At 34.4% G+C, this 18,337-nt stretch overlaps 1 protein-coding gene across 1 annotated transcript in view; it reads left to right on the top strand.

Annotated features, from left to right (window-relative positions):
* Positions 1-18,337, top strand: part of LOC125654333 (beta-TrCP-like) — a 55,007-nt gene that overhangs the window by 20,688 nt on the left and 15,982 nt on the right. The window contains exons 6-9 of the mRNA XM_048884273.2: positions 5,520-5,677; positions 6,977-7,067; positions 15,187-15,251; positions 16,960-17,085. Coding sequence (XP_048740230.2) covers positions 5,520-5,677; positions 6,977-7,067; positions 15,187-15,251; positions 16,960-17,085 — 440 coding nt within the window. The remainder of the gene's footprint in view (positions 1-5,519; positions 5,678-6,976; positions 7,068-15,186; positions 15,252-16,959; positions 17,086-18,337) is intronic.

The following is an 18,337-nucleotide window of genomic DNA, read 5'->3' as shown; positions in this document are numbered from 1 at the left end:
ATTTGGCGAAAATCGATTTTTTGACGAAGTTGGTGTAGATTTGATTTAGCACTTTCTAAATGTGCTATATAAAAAAAATACATATGCAAGACATTTAGCGATGTACTTGATTAGTAGTGTTTTCCGCGAAAGGCGCTAAATGAAAGGTGAAGATAACGAACAGTGATCAATCTCATAACTCCTATAAGCAATACAAAATAGATAGTTGGACAAACATGGACCCCTGGACACACCAGAGGTGGGATCAGGTGCCTAGGAGGAGTAAGCATCCCCTGTCGACTGGTCACACCCGCCGTGAGCCCTATATCCTGATGAGGTCAACGGAGTTATCTGTAGTCAAAATCAGTGTGCTAAGAACGGCCTAACAATCGGTATGAAATAGAATACATGCACAGCAAATATATGTTTACAGTAACACAATAACAAAGTTTGAAATTAATTCCATAATAATTTTCATAGCAGATCATAATGTAAACAATACTTCACTAGGAATATAATGCCAGTTTCGGTATTCCTTTATATCATTCAATTTGACAAGAATAAATGTCTACCTGATATTGTCTGAATGATCAGTAAATTTTCCAGTAAAGCACAACTACTCATTGATAAACTTATAATGCAAAAATATAAAGTATAAATGTTACTGAACGATAATTTGTTGTGTGCTGTTTGCCTCCATTCATGAATCCCTCAATCATGTAGAGATGTTATAAGTGAAGTGCCACTAAATTTTATCTATGCATGGCGTTCACAGCTGTAACATTGGGGGTTCTTTACCTTGCCAACTCTTGCCATGGTGCTAGATCTCATACCCAACAGACCTATGACCTTTAATTCTAATACTGTGTGGTTTGCAATTGAACAGTCGCTATTACCTACTTGAAACACCTTTGACTTTTAACATGGCACCAAGGTAAAGAATCGAACCTTAGACCTCCGGGGTTGTGAAGCAAGATGGTGCATCGATCAGGTCCACAAGTGTAATAATCCGGTAGATTGACTCGTGGTCTGACAATTTAGGCTTAAAATCATATCAGGTCACTGGTTCAAATCCAAGCCTGGTCCATCAACATGTCGTGCATTGTTTCTTTGGACAAGGCCCTTTATCTGCTCCGTCTTTTTCCACCTACCTCTATGTGAGTACTAACTTTTACTGGGAGTATATAGTCTGCAACGGCCTGGTGTCTGAAAGGAGGGGGGGGGGGGGTGATAGACTTTCATGCCTTGTTTTTCCTAATGATCTGTTTTATTCATTATACCCCCCGAACGAAGTTCTGGGGGGTATATAGGAATCACTGTCTGTCTGTCTGTCTGTCCGTCTGTCTGTCTGTCTGTCCGTCTGTCTGTCTGTGCAGATTCGTGTCCGGGCCATAACTTCTTTGTTCTTTGACTTAGGCATACTATATTTGGCACACAGGTAGATCACCATGAGACGATGTGTCAAGTACCTTCATGACCTCTATATGACCTTGACCCTTGACCTCAAGGTCAAAATTAAAGGTTTTTTTACAATGGATTCGTGTCCGGGCCATAACTTCTTTGTTCTTTGACATAGGCATACCATATTTGACACATGAGTGTATCACCATGAGACAATGTGTCATGTACCTTCATGACCTCCATATGACCTTGACCCTTGACCTCAAGGTCAAAATTAAAGGTTTTTTACAATGGATTCGTGTCCGGGTCATAACTTCTTTGTTCTTTGACATAGGCATACCATATTTGACACATGAGTGTATCACCAGGAGACGATGTGTCATGTACCTTCATGACTTCCATATGACCTTGAACTCAAGGTCAAAATTAAAGGTTTTTACAATGGATTCGTGTCCGGGCCATGACTTCTTTGTTCTTTGACATAGGCATATCATATTTGACACATGAGTGTATCACCATGAGATGATGTGTCGAGTACCTTCATGACCTGTATATGACCTTGAACTTTGACCTCAAGGTCAAAATTGATTATAGGGTTTTGACATAGTCATACCATAAGACATGGGTGTATCACCATGAGACTATGTGTCGTGTACATTCATGACCTCTTTATGACCTTGACCTTTGATCTCAAGGTCAAAATTATAGGTTTATGCCATGGATTTGTGTTCGGACTATATCTTCCATTTTCTTCTACAAATGCATACCATATTTTTACACTCAGGAAAGAGGTAATTTATACCTATTAACAACACCCTTTGGGAGATTGGGGTAAGCGGGGGGTATTCTTAGTGAGCTTCACAGTACATCTTGTTTCAGTTTACTTCAGTAGTTAGCTGATTCACAGTACCAGTTGGAATTTGTTTTTAAAATATGTGATCTAGCTGTATTGGTAATGATTTTAAAAGAATTTATTGTGCTAAGTACAATTTAGTGTCCTTAATCCTTATAGACTGCTGACTGACTTGAGTGTACTTACGAGTGTCGACTGTCACTCACAGTAATAGGAATCCTCTGTTTATAAATTACTAATGAGCTTTCAGAAATATCTCAAATCCCCTCGTATTGTGGAAGAAGAATTTGTTTTAAGAATTGATATTGGATATTCATACTGTGGATCAGCTTTTTTATTTCATTTTTCGCCCAAGTTAATATGAAGATATGAAAATCAAGCTTTGGCAATGTTTTCTGTTGCTTATGTTTAAGGCAGCTGATACTCTGATCATGTGATTTAAAGTCTATGTTAGTGGGAGACTTCACGTCAAATTAATGACTGTCTTTGTTTTCCTAGCTATGGCATTATAGATGACTATAAACTATAATATATGTCTTATATCTAGGCTGTTAATGATAAAGCTGTTTTGACGTCACAGTGATAAGGCTGTCAAACGTGAATGAATGAATTATTATCTTCTTTGTCGATGATGTCAGTTACACCCAATTAAGTTTACATAGAAACTTGTCAAATTTCTGTTGCAATGATATTAGTAAATTGCCACAGCGTACTGCATTTAATTTTATATAAGGACACAGAAATATTTTTCGAAATTTTCAACTAATCTTTGGCGAGGAACAAGTAGGCCTATTCTTATTCGATTCCAGGGGCATTTAGTTTTTGGTCTGTCCGTCTGTCTGTGGCAAAAAACTTTAACCTTGGTCATGTCTTGTACAACATAAGAGGTAGAGCTTTAATATTTGGTATGTGTATTTCTTGTGGCAAGACTTTTCTATTGTCACCAAAATCTCTGACCTTGTGACCTAACATTGACCTTTGACCTAGTTCCACTTTGTTGTAATCCAGGGGCATTAGTATTTCATAAACACATCTTATTTTAAAGAAAATGGTAATATGCTTTATGTCTCTGTTGCTTGCAGAATGTGTTAAAAACATTTCACCAACTATCAGTTTCATGATCATTCCCTGGATGGTAGTAAAGAGTGGACCGTTGATTCTAAGTTTGATGATGTTCCCATCATATTTGGCCCTCCCTCCACTCCCACCCCAACCCCCCACTATAGGGCTCAAAGTAGGTCAAACAGTTTTCCAGATTGTTCTTCATTATGGACACAGTTATTGCCCTGTTATTTGCCAGTTATTTTCCTTCAAGAAACATGAGAGTGAGTTAGCATTTCAACTGGATTGGTGCTCCAGGACCTACTTTAGTGCTGAAAGTAGGTCAGTTTTTCAGACTTTTTGTTATGGATACAGATATTGTCCTGAAATTTAGTCACAAGCTTCTCCTTGGAGGAATACAAGTTCAGATTGCATATTAGCAGGATTGGTGCACCATGACTTACTTCAGGACTAAAAGTAGGTCAAACAGTTTTCCAGATTTTTTTTCGCTCTGGATACAGGTATTGCCCTAAACTGTAGTCACAGCATTTACATTTACATGAAAGCTTACTGAAATTATAAGTGCAGATTCAAGTTTGTTAAAATCATGCATGACCCCCAGGGGTAGGGTGGGGCCACAATAGGGATCAAAGTTCTACATACAAATATATAGGGAGAATCATTAAAAATCTTTTCTTGAAAACCAATGGGCCAGAAAAGCTTACATTTACATGAAAGCTTCCTGACATAGTGCAGATTCAAGTTTGTAAAAATCATGGCCCCCATGAGTAGGTTGGGGCCACAATAGGGATCAAAGTTTTACATGTGAATATAAGGGGAAATTCTTTAAATAAGGGCCAGGTGACTCAGGTGAGCGATGTGGTCCATTGGCCTCTTGTATTTAAGTACTGATTCTGTTGACTCTGACTACAGTTGTTTTTACAGTACTGATTCTGTTGACTGTGACTACAGTTGTTTTTACAGCACTGATTCTGTTGACTGTGACTACAGTTGTTTTTACAGTACTGATTCTGTTGACTGTGACTACAGTTGTTTTTACAGTACTGATTCTGTTGACTGTGACTACAGTTGTATTTACAGTATTGATTCTGTTGACTGTGACTACAGTTGTTTTTACAGTACTGATTCTGTTGACTGTGACTACAGTTGTTTTTACAGTATTGATTCTGTTGACTGTGACTACAGTTGTTTTTACAGTACTGATTCTGTTGACTGTGACTACAGTTGTTTTTACAGTACTGATTCTGTTGACTGTGACTACAGTTGTTTTTACAGCACTGATTCTGTTGACTGTGACTACAGTTGTTTTTACAGTACTGATTCTGTTGACTGTGACTACAGTTGTATTTAAGTACTGATTGTTGACTGTGACTACAGTTGTATTTACAGTACTGATTCTGGTGACTGTGACTACAGTTGTTTTTACAGCACTGATTCTGTTGACTGTGACTACAGTTGTTTTTACAGTACTGATTCTGTTGACTGTGACTACAGTTGTTTTTACAGTACTGATTCTGTTGACTGTGACTACAGTTGTATTTAAGTACTGATTGTTGACTGTGACTACAGTTGTATTTACAGTACTGATTCTGTTGACTGTGACTACAGTTGTTTTTACAGCACTGATTCTGTTGACTTTGACTACAGTTGTATTTACAGTACTGATTCTGTTGACTGTGACTACAGTTGTATTTACAGTACTGATTGTTGACTGTGACTACAGTTGTTTTTACAGTACTGATTCTGTTGACTGTGACTACAGTTGTTTTTACAGTACTGATTCTGTTGACTGTGACTACAGTTGTTTTTACAGTACTGATTCTGTTGACTGTGACTACAGTTGTTTTTACAGTACTGATTCTGTTGACTGTGACTACAGTTGTATTTAAGTACTGATTGTTGACTGTGACTACAGTTGTATTTACAGTACTGATTCTGGTGACTGTGACTACAGTTGTTTTTACAGCACTGATTCTGTTGACTTTGACTACAGTTGTATTTACAGTACTGATTCTGTTGACTGTGACTACAGTTGTATTTACAGTACTGATTCTGTTGACTGTGACTACAGTTGTTTTTACAGTACTGATTCTGTTGACTGTGACTACAGTTGTTTTTACAGTACTGTGACTACAGTTGTTTTTACAGTACTGATTCTGTTGTTTTTACAGTACTGTGACTACAGTTGTTTTTACAGTACTGATTCTGTTGTCTCTGTTTGCAGTGAGTCTATGTAGAGCAGCCCAGGTTTGTCGGGTGTGGCGTTACATCACAGAAGACCCGTCTCTCTGGCGGAAATTCTGTTGTCAACAAAAATGGAGACTATCCAAGGCAGCTGAACACAAACAAGTCATCAGTCACATGACCGCTGGCAGCATTATGGTTGGTTGAAGTTTTTTTGCTTGCTAAAAATGAAATGTCGCTTTGATTTTCAGTAGGGGGCCCGATAGTGATTATATTCTATATATTTTTTTTAGTATGCTGTATTAATCGGACTCTTCAGCAACTCGATAACGTGTTTAATTATCAGTAATTACATTTCTTGTTACAGGAAGTTTGCTTATGCATGGATTGGAATTGATTAGATTATATTCTGATACTTCAGTCTAAATTAAATTTTCACTGGTTTGTTGTTGCGATAACACATCTCCAGAGACTAATATGTATTTAGGCTTATCTTCAAAGTAGGACATGGATTAAGTGTGTCAGGGCATAAAACACATGACCTGCAGCTTGTCATATTGATCTTTAAATCATAGTATAGGAGTTTAGATAAAACTAGGACTCCGTACTGTACAGTCATATGTGTATTGTAAAGATGATCCCTCTGTTTTATCCATTTAAAGGTGCGAGGTACTGCAACAAATCTCTTGAAAGCTTTGAAAAATCCTTGACATGTTTTACCAGAAACTGATGATTATAGAAATTAAATTTCATGATTTTTTGAACTATGGTCAATTTCACATATCAACAATCATAAAACTAATCTGAAGCATATATAACAGACAAACACTGATAGAGGTAAAGACATGATTATTGATAAATACTTGCAGGTATGTTTGTTAATTGAGCTGTTCCTAGCAAAAAGGACCCTTATCTTATCCAAAAATGTTTTTCAAAAAACGTCATAATAAAAAAATGTGATGACATTTTTTTGCACACTTGTAAAGAAAAAGGTCATGATTACCAATCACAAGTTGGTTGTCATCTTTGATTGACTGCAATATTTTAACGACACTCAACATTGCTTTAATATTTTGAGGGATGTTATCTATAGTTCATACTTTAAAACTAATATACTTAGGGCCCTTTTTGTTAGGAATGGCTCAATTAATAAATACTTACAGGTATGTTTGTTAATTGATAAATACTTACAGGTAATTAATAAATACTTACAGGTAATAAATACTTACAGGTATGTTTGTTAATTGATAAATACTTACAGATAATTAATAAATACTTACAGGTAATAAATACTTACAGGTATGTTTGTTAATTAATAAATACTTACAGGTATGTTTGTTCATTAATAAATACTTACAGGTAATTAATAAATACTTACAGGTATATGTGTTAATTAATAAATACTTACAGGTATGTTTGTTAATTAATAAATACTTACAGGTATGTTTTTCATTATGAAAATTTTAATAAGGACAATGCTGTCACTTTTCTCTTCAGTGGAAGAAAGTATTTGCTGAGCGATTCCGACTACGAAACAACTGGTTGAGTGGTCGCTGTACTGTCAGAACGTTTGAAGGTCACTCTCAAGGTAAACCATTATATAGAAATGAACTTTCACTCTATGATTCCAGAAGTAGCTAGAACACATGTATAATGACTGTGATACGTTTTCAATAATTAATGGTATCAGATTTCAGGCAGAGGGTTTTCTAATTGTTTTTGTGATTTTTTTTTTTTATCTGGTATGAAGATGTGATAATTTTATTTGTATGCTGTTCATTATTTTTCAATTTCTAATGGTATTCTCTTGCTGCCAGGATTCAGGAGCTTGATTTTTTTTATGCCAACTCCTAACTAATGAGTGTTTCCTTGAGACATTTGATCTATAATTTGCTTCCATAGTGACACGATAATTGGTTCAGAGAGACATTAATACAGGCTTATAAGAGTGCACAGGAACTTAATATACGTCATGAAGTAGATTAATTCTCGTGTACTAAGAAATTAGATTGTGTTGGGGCTCATGCTTTGTGGATTCTGTGAGAATACCTCTATCTTCTGAATTTAAAAAGTCCCAATGAAATACTTATCATATCATATTTTGAATGACAGGAACTATATATTTTCACAAAATTACATCCCAGTGACACTAAAATTTTGACAGTCCACAAAATATTTGTATTGTAATCCCACATATGTCAGCAACTATTTGATATCTGGTCTTACAGACATCAGCAGATATTTGATATGACTGTTAGTACAGTATGCAGGCATCTTACAGATATCAGCAGATATTTAGTATGTGTGGTATAGTATGCAGGCATCTTACAGATATCAGCAGATATTTAATACGTGTGGTACAGTATGCAGGCATCTTACAGATATCAGCAGATATTTAATACATGTGGTATAGTATGCAGGCATCTTACAGATATAAGCAGATATTTAGTATGTGTGGTATAGTATGCAGGCATCTTACAGATATCAGCAGATATTTGATATGTGTCTGTAATGAGGATTTTATGTAAAGCAATTGTCATGGTAGACTTAATGTATCAATTAATTGACAGATTTAAAAATTAGGTCATCAAGGGGAATAATCCACTTAGGGAGATAAATCTTGACCAAAATCAAATAGGTTGAGGGTCGTTGGATCTATTGGATGTCATAAAAATAATCAACAGATTAAAAGATCAGAACAAGTAAAAATGGGCCAAGGGTCAGAGTAATCAAAGAGGTCAGAGGTCAGAATAATGAAAGAGGTCCGAGTTCAGAATAATTAAACAGGTCAGAGGTCATATCATTCAAACAGGTTAAAGGTCAGAGCAATCCAACAGGTCAGATGTAATTAAAACAATTATGGGAAATGCCCTGCTTTTGGTGTGTACTTGTAAACTCTGTTGTCACTTAAATTTGAGCTTGGAAATTTTTTGCTGTGAATTTCTTTAATGCGATCGGATCAGACCTGGAGTCTTAGATGTTTTGCTGTATAGGAAGCCATTGATATAGAAGACGCCTCATGATTCTCTTGGTTAGGTGTATATCCTCCTCATACCTCTAGTCCAAGTAATGATTCAATTCAAGCTGAGGTGAAAGTTATATACCACATACTGGTAGTCAACTTTATTTCATTTGATGCAAAGAATTTCATAAATAGAAAACGATTTCATGTGATTGTTGATATCAGAGCTGACAGTTATTTAAACATACAAGCAAGTGCTGTCTCGATCGTTATATTATCACGAGTCCACATTCAGAAATTTGTATTATATCAGTATTCCATTATTTATTCAAATTTTCGATTCTGATTGTATTATATAGATCTCGATTGAATATAAATTGCACGTTAACACAGACCTTAAGGTATTACAGTTATTTAGGGATCGTTATTCTCAGTACATCAACTTTTGCCTCCAGCAGATTCGGTAGTTTACAGTTTCTTTACTAGTTACTTCAATTAGACATGATCATGTTCCATGAACTGAAATAGAAATTTGAAACTCTCAATATTTCAACATCATGTTATCAAGATTGGAGTGATTGAATAATTTACTTAGGTATTTATTCATTATTTTAGTTTAAAGAGGTACTCCACTCGTTTTTCTTTATTTTGAAAATGGGTAATCAAATTAATTGAATATTATAGTAATATTTTTGACACATGGGTTGTATAAGATCATTGTCTCCGATGAGAAGATACTATTTTCAATATTAACCTTCAATCCTTTACACTTATAATTGCCTCATTGAATATTTCAATATTGTCATAAAAAGAGATTGTTTTGTATAAAAGTTTGACTTAATTAGTCAGTTTAGCCTCCTCAGGCCTGAAATTCATTTTCTGGATACATCCCGTGGATAATTTAATGGGAGTTTTTACCTTCAGTCACCTTGACCTACTTTTTGTATATTTCCCCATGACCTACTTTTCTTACTCTCTTGAAGTTCTGACAAATGAAGTACTTCTGAATTACAGGGTCCATTTAATAACAACTTGTCATTGACAATTTTTGACTCAGAGGGAAAAAGAGAGAAATTTAGGTCGACTGATTCACTGTGTGTGGCGCAAAGCATATAGAAACATTGATCAAATATAAAAAATCTTTACTCAAGGACAACTAGTAGAAAAACTGTGTTCACAATAACACAGAATAATTGGCTGTATATGTCCAAATAGATCGTAAAATTCATCCCCTACCCATCATTCACACTATTATAAATGGTTCAGACCCAAAGTGCGCGGGCAAAAGTTGTTCATGTATATTGTATTGAAATACAATGGAACTTACTTTTACTCTTTCACCAGATCTGTATTAGAATCACTAGAGAATTATGGGTAACACATCAAAAAAACTTTTTATTATATACTCTACCAGGATATTAATTAAATATACTTTGACAGGGAGTGTGAGTCCATATACCCTGCCAAGAATCTTTATAACAAATATGTTCTACAGCAGAGCGATTTTTATAAATTATATTTATTTTACGAAGTGGTTAAGAATATAGATCTATTGGAGCCATTCTGTATCCCATCTATTCTTTGGCAGGGGGCAGGGTACATTGCCTCGTATTCCTGGCTTGTCGTCCAATAAAATGCCTAGATTTTTCTCTACAGTAGGACATAATTATACGTGACATTGTATACCCTGTTTTGCTGAGTGATCATTAAAATGTATCTGACAATGCATTTTTTCTTCACTTTTATTGATTATTAAGCACAATATACTGTAAATGTATTACATTTGGCTGTGTATTCTATTTAGCGCCTTTGGCGGAACGCAGCTTCCACTAAATCAAGTACATCGCTAAATGCCATCCGTAAATCTAGATGTTTAAAGTAATTCAGGAATGCGCTAAATCAAATCTACGCTAACTTGTTGAAAAAACGATTTCCGCCAAATATCGTACACGCCAAATGTAATACGTTTACAGTAATCCTTTTCAAATTTTTCAATTTGAATATTACATGCATAGATTTTTTCAATTCTGCAGACCCTTTGTCCAGTGTGAAAATGGTAGGAAAACCCCTCTGGTGCACCACCTTAATTAAGGTAGCTCATTACATCAAAATTTTATATAATGACTTGTTTGAACACCTCCTATGAATTAAGTATGATTTCACCATCAAAAGAGTGATACAAGCTCTCAATTATTTTATATGAAATTTTTGTGATTTTTCCTGAAATGATGGAAAAGGTGTTTTGTTTACAAATAAGAGATTCTAATAGAATCCAAATTTCACTGTGATTTAATTAGTGCATAATATGAATATCTAATAAAAGATGCCTAAAAGACTATATGATTCAAACGTCTTAATTTTTAAGAAAAAAATATTCACGAAAATTTAAAACATTATTTCTTCATATTTTTTAAATCTTTAAAAAACATGTCAGTTAGAAAAGAGATATCAAAGAAATGTATTATAAAAAGAGATATATCAAAGAAATGTATTATAAAAAGAGATATATATCAAAGAAATGTATTATAAAAAGAAATTGAAACCAAATGACCAAATGTCATATTTAAATATATTTAAACATATTTAAACGAGAGGAAAAAAACATATCGATCCCAATCAAAATTGATTGAAATTACTAAATAATTATGTTGCTAATTGTATGCACTTTTCATTTAGTTTCCTTTATAAATTTGTTTAATTTGTAAACTATTTCACATCAAGAGAATTATGTAGTTTTCTGATTACAACATTCTCTATTACTACTTTTTTATATTTCCGATCGAGCTTGGTTCAAATTAGAAAAATCGTAATTTTTCTGAATTTTGACCATTTCATATCAATTTCTTTTTAAAAATATATTTCTCTCAGATATATTTTTTCTAATTGGCATGTGTTTTGAAGATTTTTATCCATAGATTTAAAAAATATCAGCAAATAAGTTTTAAATTTTCATAATTTTTTTTTATTTAAAGAATTAGAACATCTATCTGAGTTGTTTATATGCATGTTAACATTGATATTCATATTAATATACATCAAATCACAGCGAAATTTGGACTCTATAGAATCTCTTATTTGCAAACAAAACACTTTTTCATCATTCCGGGATAAATCACAAAAAATTCATATGAAATACTCAAGAGCTTGTATCACGTATCTTTTGATGGTGAAATCATACTTCATAAGATGTGTTTTAATGAGCCATTAAATAAAATTTTAGTGCAATGAGCTACCTTAAGGTCATTGGTAGGGTTAAGGAGTAATGCTACATCAGAGAAATTTGATGTAAATGAAAAGTGGAGGATATGTGCAACACTATTTTGAAATTGAAAATTTTCAAATTTACTTTATTTTGTCAAATAATGCAGTTTTAGTAGAAAGTAATCTGAAAATAATATAAAACCCCAGCTTGACTCAAACCGTTGACCTATAGTTCAGCAGTCGGAATAGACTAATATTGCTGATAGTAAGTTTTTCATTCATGTTCTAAAAGGAAGTCAGCCATTATGATGATGTAGAGACGTGCCTCCCTAAGACTAAGACAACCAGGGTAAAACAAATTTAGATCGGATGGGTTTTCATTTATAATTGCTGTTTGATATTGCAAATTGATAGAGGCCAATCAGATGTTCCCATCAATACGTGTAGGTGATTTGTGAACAATTAGTTAATAATATAACAATGCATGTACATGTATTAGAAACATTATAGTATCGTATCAATAAGTGCTTGTCAAGGAAGATAACTCTGAATGAAGACTCGGAGAACCTGTGGACAAATCTCTATTTCAATAACAAGAATCTTGGCTGTATATGGGATAAAACTGTGACATTATCATGTGTTGCAGCTGTTATATGAATATCTATCAAGGTTGATGCAGTTGGCTTGCCAATGCCCTGAAGCTTTGATCATTGATATAATATCAAGCTAGATGATGATGAATATATGGTTCTATTTTTGAAGCATTAAAATCCATCATTTACAGGTCTAGCTGACCTAAAAGTGTGAAATTCACACCCTGTAAATGATGACTTATAATGCATAAAAATATGGAGTTAAATATTCATCATATATTGAAGTATTAGAAACAATATTGGGAATCTGGCAAGGCAAGCATTGAAAGCAAATACATAGAACATGAACTGTAGTGTAATTCTCTTGTTTCGATATCTCAAATAACTCTTAGACTATTGTGATTATCTCTTATTATAACCCCCGAACGAAGTTCAGGGGGGTATATAGGAATCACTCTGTCTGCCCGTCCGTCCGTCTGTCTGTCTCCAGATTCATGTCTTTGTTCTTTGACATAGGCATACCATATTTGGCACACAGGTGGATCACCATGATACAATGTGTCAAGTTCCTTCGTGACCTCTATATGACCTTCACCTCAAGGTCAAAATTAAAGGTTTTTTTTTTTTACAATGGATTTGTGTCCGGGCTATAACTTCTCTGTTCTTTGACATAGGCATACCATATTTGGCACACAGGTGGATCACCATGAGACTATGTGTCAAGTACCTTCATGACCTCCATATGACCTTGACCTCAAGGTCAAAATTAAAGGTTTTTTACAATGGATTTGTGTCCGGACCATAACTTCTTTGTTCTTTGACATAGGCATACCATATTTGACACATGAGTGTATCACCATAAGATGGTATGTCATGTACCTTCATGACCTCCATATAACCTTGACCTCAAGGTCAAAATTAAAGGTTTTTACAATGGATTCGTGTCAGGGCCATGACTTCTTTGTTCTTTGATATAGGCATACCATATTTGACACATGAGTGTATCGCTATGAGACGATGTGTCGGGTACCTTCATGACCTCTATATGACTTTGAACTTTGACCTCAAGGTCAAAATTGATTATAGGATTTTGACATAGTCATACCATAAGACATGGGTGTATCACCATGAGAGTATGTGTCATGTACATTCATGACCTCTTTATGACCTTGACCTTTGATCTCAAGGTCAAAATTATAGGTTTATACCATGGATTTGTGTTCAGACTATATCTTCCATTTTCTTCTACAAAGGCATACCATATTTTTACACTCAGGAAAGAGGTAATTTATACCTATTAACAACACCCTTTGGGAGATTGGGGTAAGCGGGGGGTATTCTTAGTGAGCATTGCTCACAGTACCTCTTGTTTAGATATGTCTCAGACTTAGACTAATGTAATTATCTCTTGTTTAGATATCTCAGATTTAGACTATTGTAATTTTCTCTTGTTTCGACATTTCAGATTTAGACTATTGTAATTATCTCTTGTTTGGATATCTCAGACTTAGACTATTGTAATTATCTCTTGTTTAGATATCTCAGACTTACACTATTGTAATTATCTCTTGTTTAGATATCTCAGACTTAAACTATTGTAATTATCTCTTGTTTAGATATCTCAGACTTAAACTATTGTAATTATCTCTTGTTTAGATATCTCTGACTTGGACTATTGTAATTATTTCTTGTTTAGATATCTCAGGCTTAAACTATTGTAATTATCTCTTGTTTGGATATCTCAGACTTAGACAATTGTAATTAGCTCTTGTTTAGATATCTCTGACTTAGACTATTGTAATTATCTCTTGTTTAGATGTCATAGACTTAAACTATTGTAATTATCTCTTGTTTAGATATCTCAGACTTAGACTATTGTAATTATCTCTTGTTTAGATATCTCAGATTTAGACTATTGTAATTATCTCTTGTTTAGATATCTCAGACTTACACTATTGTAATTATCTCTTGTTTAGATATCTCAGACTTAGACTATTGTAATTATCTCTTGTTTAGATATCTCAGACATAGACTATTGTAATTATCTCTTGTTTGGATATCTCAGACTTAGATTATTGTAATTATCTCTTGTTTAGATGTCATAGACTTAAACTATTGTAATTATCTCTTGTTTAGATATCTCAGACTTAGACTATTGTAATTATCTCTTGTTTAGATATCTCATACATAGACTATTGTAATTATCTCTTGTTTGGATATCTCAGACATAGACTATTGTAATTATCTCTTGTTTGGATATCTTAGACTTAGACTATTGTAATTATCTCTTGTTTAGATATCTCAGATTTAGACTATTGTAATTATCTCTTGTTTAGATATCTCAGATTTAGACTATTGCAATTATCTCTTGTTTATATATCTCAGACTTAGACTATTGTAATTATCTTTTGTTTTGATATCTCAGACTTAAACTATTGTAATTATCTTGTTTAAATATCACAGACTTAGACTATTGTAATTATATCTTATTTGGATATGTCAGACAAATTTTTAAGACTATTGGATATGCATCTTATTTAGAAGTCTCTGTAGGCACACAGGAAGGAATTTTCTTTCCAATAGTTTGCAAATAAAGTCCCAGAGGTGTTGGCTTCAGGGTGAATGTGAAATAATGAATCATTCATTTTTATTTGGGTAATTTTGTATAGATTGCCATGCTGTATCTCCCTGAGATAACGATCATTCATTTGTATTGGAGTAATTTTGTATCAATTTTTGTGCTGTATAAAGCCGAGATAGCAAATCAATGAATTTTTTATTTCAGTTTTTATGTATCGATTTCCTTGCCCTGTCTACATACTTTGTTGCAATATTATTAAAAGTATACTCTGTATAACATTGGGAAAAAACAGAATAAAAAATTTTGTGCATGATGTGTGTGAAATGTGATGTTGACTGTGCTGCTAATGTGGACCTGCTTGTTTTTGTAGGAATCTCCTGTGTACAGTTTGATGACACCAGGATAGTGAGCGGATCCTCAGACAAAACTATCAAGGTCAGTGTTAAGTGTCAAACTCAGGTCACAGAAACTCAGTGTTAAGTGTCAAACTCAGTTCACAGAAACTCAGTGTTAAGTGTCAAACTCAGATCACAAAAACTCAGTGTTAAGTGTCAAACTCAGGTCACAGAAACTCAGTGTAAAGTGTCAAACTCAGGTCACAAAAACTCAGTGTTAAGTGTCAAACTCAGGTCACAGAAACTCAGTGTTAAGTGTCAAACTCAGGTCACAAAAACTCAGTGTTAAGTGTCAAACTCAGGTCACAGAAACTCAGTGTAAAGTGTCAAACTCAGGTCACAGAAACTCAGTGTTAAGTATCAAACTCAGGTCACAGAAACTCAGTGTTATGTGTCAAACTCAGGTCACAGAAACTCAGTGTTAAGTGTCAAACTCAGGTCACAGAAACTCAGTGTTAACGTGTCAAACTCAGGTCACAGAAACTCAGTGTTAACGTGTCAAACTCAGGTCACAGAAACTCAGTGTTAAGTGTCAAACTCAGGTCACAGAAACTCAGTGTTAATTGTCAAACTCAGGTCACAGAAACTCAGTGTTAAGTGTCAAACTCAGGTCACAGAAACTCAGTGTTAAGTGTCAAACTCAGGTCACAGAAACTCAGTGTTAATTGTCAAACTCAGGTCACAGAAACTCAGTGTTAAGTGTCAAACTCAGGTCACAGAAACTCAGTTTTAAGTCTCAAACGCATCGCTCAGGTCACAGAAACTCAGTGTAAAGTGTCAAACGCATCGCTCAGGTCACAGAAACTTCGACTAATGCAGGGATGAATGAATCGTTCAGATCAGTTGAAATCAGAATCGTTTGCCTTTTGTTTAATTAAATTAAACATTGTTTTAGATCAGATGAACTTGGCATATCTTTCTCTGTTCAAATAGAAATTAAAAATAATTAGAAATCATATGTTTATAGAAAGGTATACATGTATGTACATGAATTGTATGATGACTGCCTGTTTTCGGCTCCCGTAAATTTCAAAATTTAAGAATTTTAAGAATTACTAAATTTTCTTTCATTTCATAAAAGAGATTGTGTTCAATACATTTTCAGATAATTTGTCTCTGGTGTAATTTATAATTCTTTGAGAAATACATCTTATTCATGACATCGGACATAATTTCTCCATATTACTCAAATTCAGTCAAAATACTAATTTTTCTTACATTTTTCTTTCGGAAAACATAGAGCACATCTTTGCATGCACAAAATTTTCTTTCATTTGAACATTTTTTTTTCTCACACATGAATGATAAATCTATGATACAAAGTTTGTTCAAGCCTGTGTTTGATGTTTTCGGGAAGAAAAACTGTTTGGAAAAAAGACATTTTCTGTTTTAAGAAAAGCATATCACTAACAGGATAATGCTTACTCCATGCAAACACAGTACACTTATAAAATTAATGTGAAAGCAAAAGCATGACTGTTGATTTTAGTGGATAAGTTGAGTCCTTATCATATAGTCCTTCTAATTTCTTTTCTTTACAGTTCAGAAATGTTGTGTTCACGAGTACAAAATTGAATGGCACAGAGCTACATGTATATAAGTGTGTAACTGAGAGGTTACAAAACCCCCAGAATGTAATAGTCTTTAGTTTTATTATACTAGGTGTGGTGTGTTTTCATTGTAACAAAGTTAGTCAACTGATTTTTACTAAATGAAATACTTTATGCTTTTACCATCTTTATGAACAGGTGTGGAACATTCGAACCAATGCCCAGTGGTCAGTCCAGACTCTGGTTGGACACAGTGGGACAGTTCGTTGTCTTCACTTGGAAGGCAAACGATTGGTCAGTGGTTCGACGGATAAATCTATCAAGGTATGACAGGTTGTGATTCACAGAGGGTGGCAGAGTAAGATGTGTGGAATGGGGGGGGGGGTCAGAGGCAGATCTTTAGGGGTGGCAGAGTAAAATAATTTGTGGAGGGTGGGAGAATCAGATTTTAGAAATGGCAGAGTAAGATTTGTGGTGGTGGGGGGCAGTGGCAGATTTGTAAGGGTGGCGTAGTAGATTTGTGGAGGGTGAGAGAGTAAGATTTTTAAGAGTGGCAGCAGAGTAGATTTGTGGAGGGGGACTAGGGCAGTGACAGATTTGGAGGGGTGGCAAAGTAGATTGGTGGAAGTTGGGAGAGGCAGTGTATGAAATATCCCCTCACAAAGCCAGTCACATGCATGTGTTATCAGACAAGAAACGAAGCTGTTGGAGGTGTGAACAACAATGACTCTGGCTAGGTCTGTTAGTACATGTTGAGGACTGGAGACTGGATGTCAGGTTCTGGCTAGGTCTGTTAGTACATGTTGAGGACTGGAGACCGGACGTCAGGTTCTGGCTAGGTCTGTTAGTACATGTTGAGGACTGGAGACTGGACGTCAGGTTCTGGCTAGGTCTGTTAGTACATGTTGATGACTGGAGACCGGACGTCAGGTTCTGGCTAGGTCTGTTAGTACATGTTGATGACTGGAGACTGGACGTCAGGTTCTGGCTAGGTCTGTTAGTACATGTTGAGGACTGGAGACGTCACTGATTGATTGGCATGGAATTAATTCAGTAATACAGCACTGAATTTTTTCATTAATTTTCATTTTCACTTAATAACTCAAATTTCCAGATATTTCTATATAATATGTGATGCAAGACACATATCAATAAAACCAATGTAATGATGTAAGCGGCATTCAACATTTCAAATGGAACAATGACTTAGTGTGATTGATTTATTACATCATAAAAATTTATTGTGATTAATATTTTTATTTTGATTGCAAAGTGTGAATTTCAGTGGATAGTTTCGATATTACATGTCTGTTAATGATGTAGGCACTGTTTTTAAGGAACATCCAGTTTGTGTTAAAATTGTCACTGTAACAAGAAATCTATCCTTTAATGGTTATGATGAATGATTTGGATTGAAATGCAGACTGAGACAAATTTAGAATTAAAAGTACTTGCAAAAACATTTTTATTCTAGTATGTGTCGATCGTTTGCAGTTTTAGTCAATGCATTGATTCAGAATTCGACATCAGATATTAAAGATAAACTTCATTTCCCACTTTCTTGTACTATGTTATC

This window comes from Ostrea edulis, chromosome 7, assembly GCF_947568905.1.
Source record: "Ostrea edulis chromosome 7, xbOstEdul1.1, whole genome shotgun sequence".
NCBI lineage: Eukaryota > Metazoa > Mollusca > Bivalvia > Ostreida > Ostreidae > Ostrea > Ostrea edulis.
Note: the sequence above shows the minus strand (reverse complement) of the source record. Positions and strands in the feature narration are given on the sequence as shown.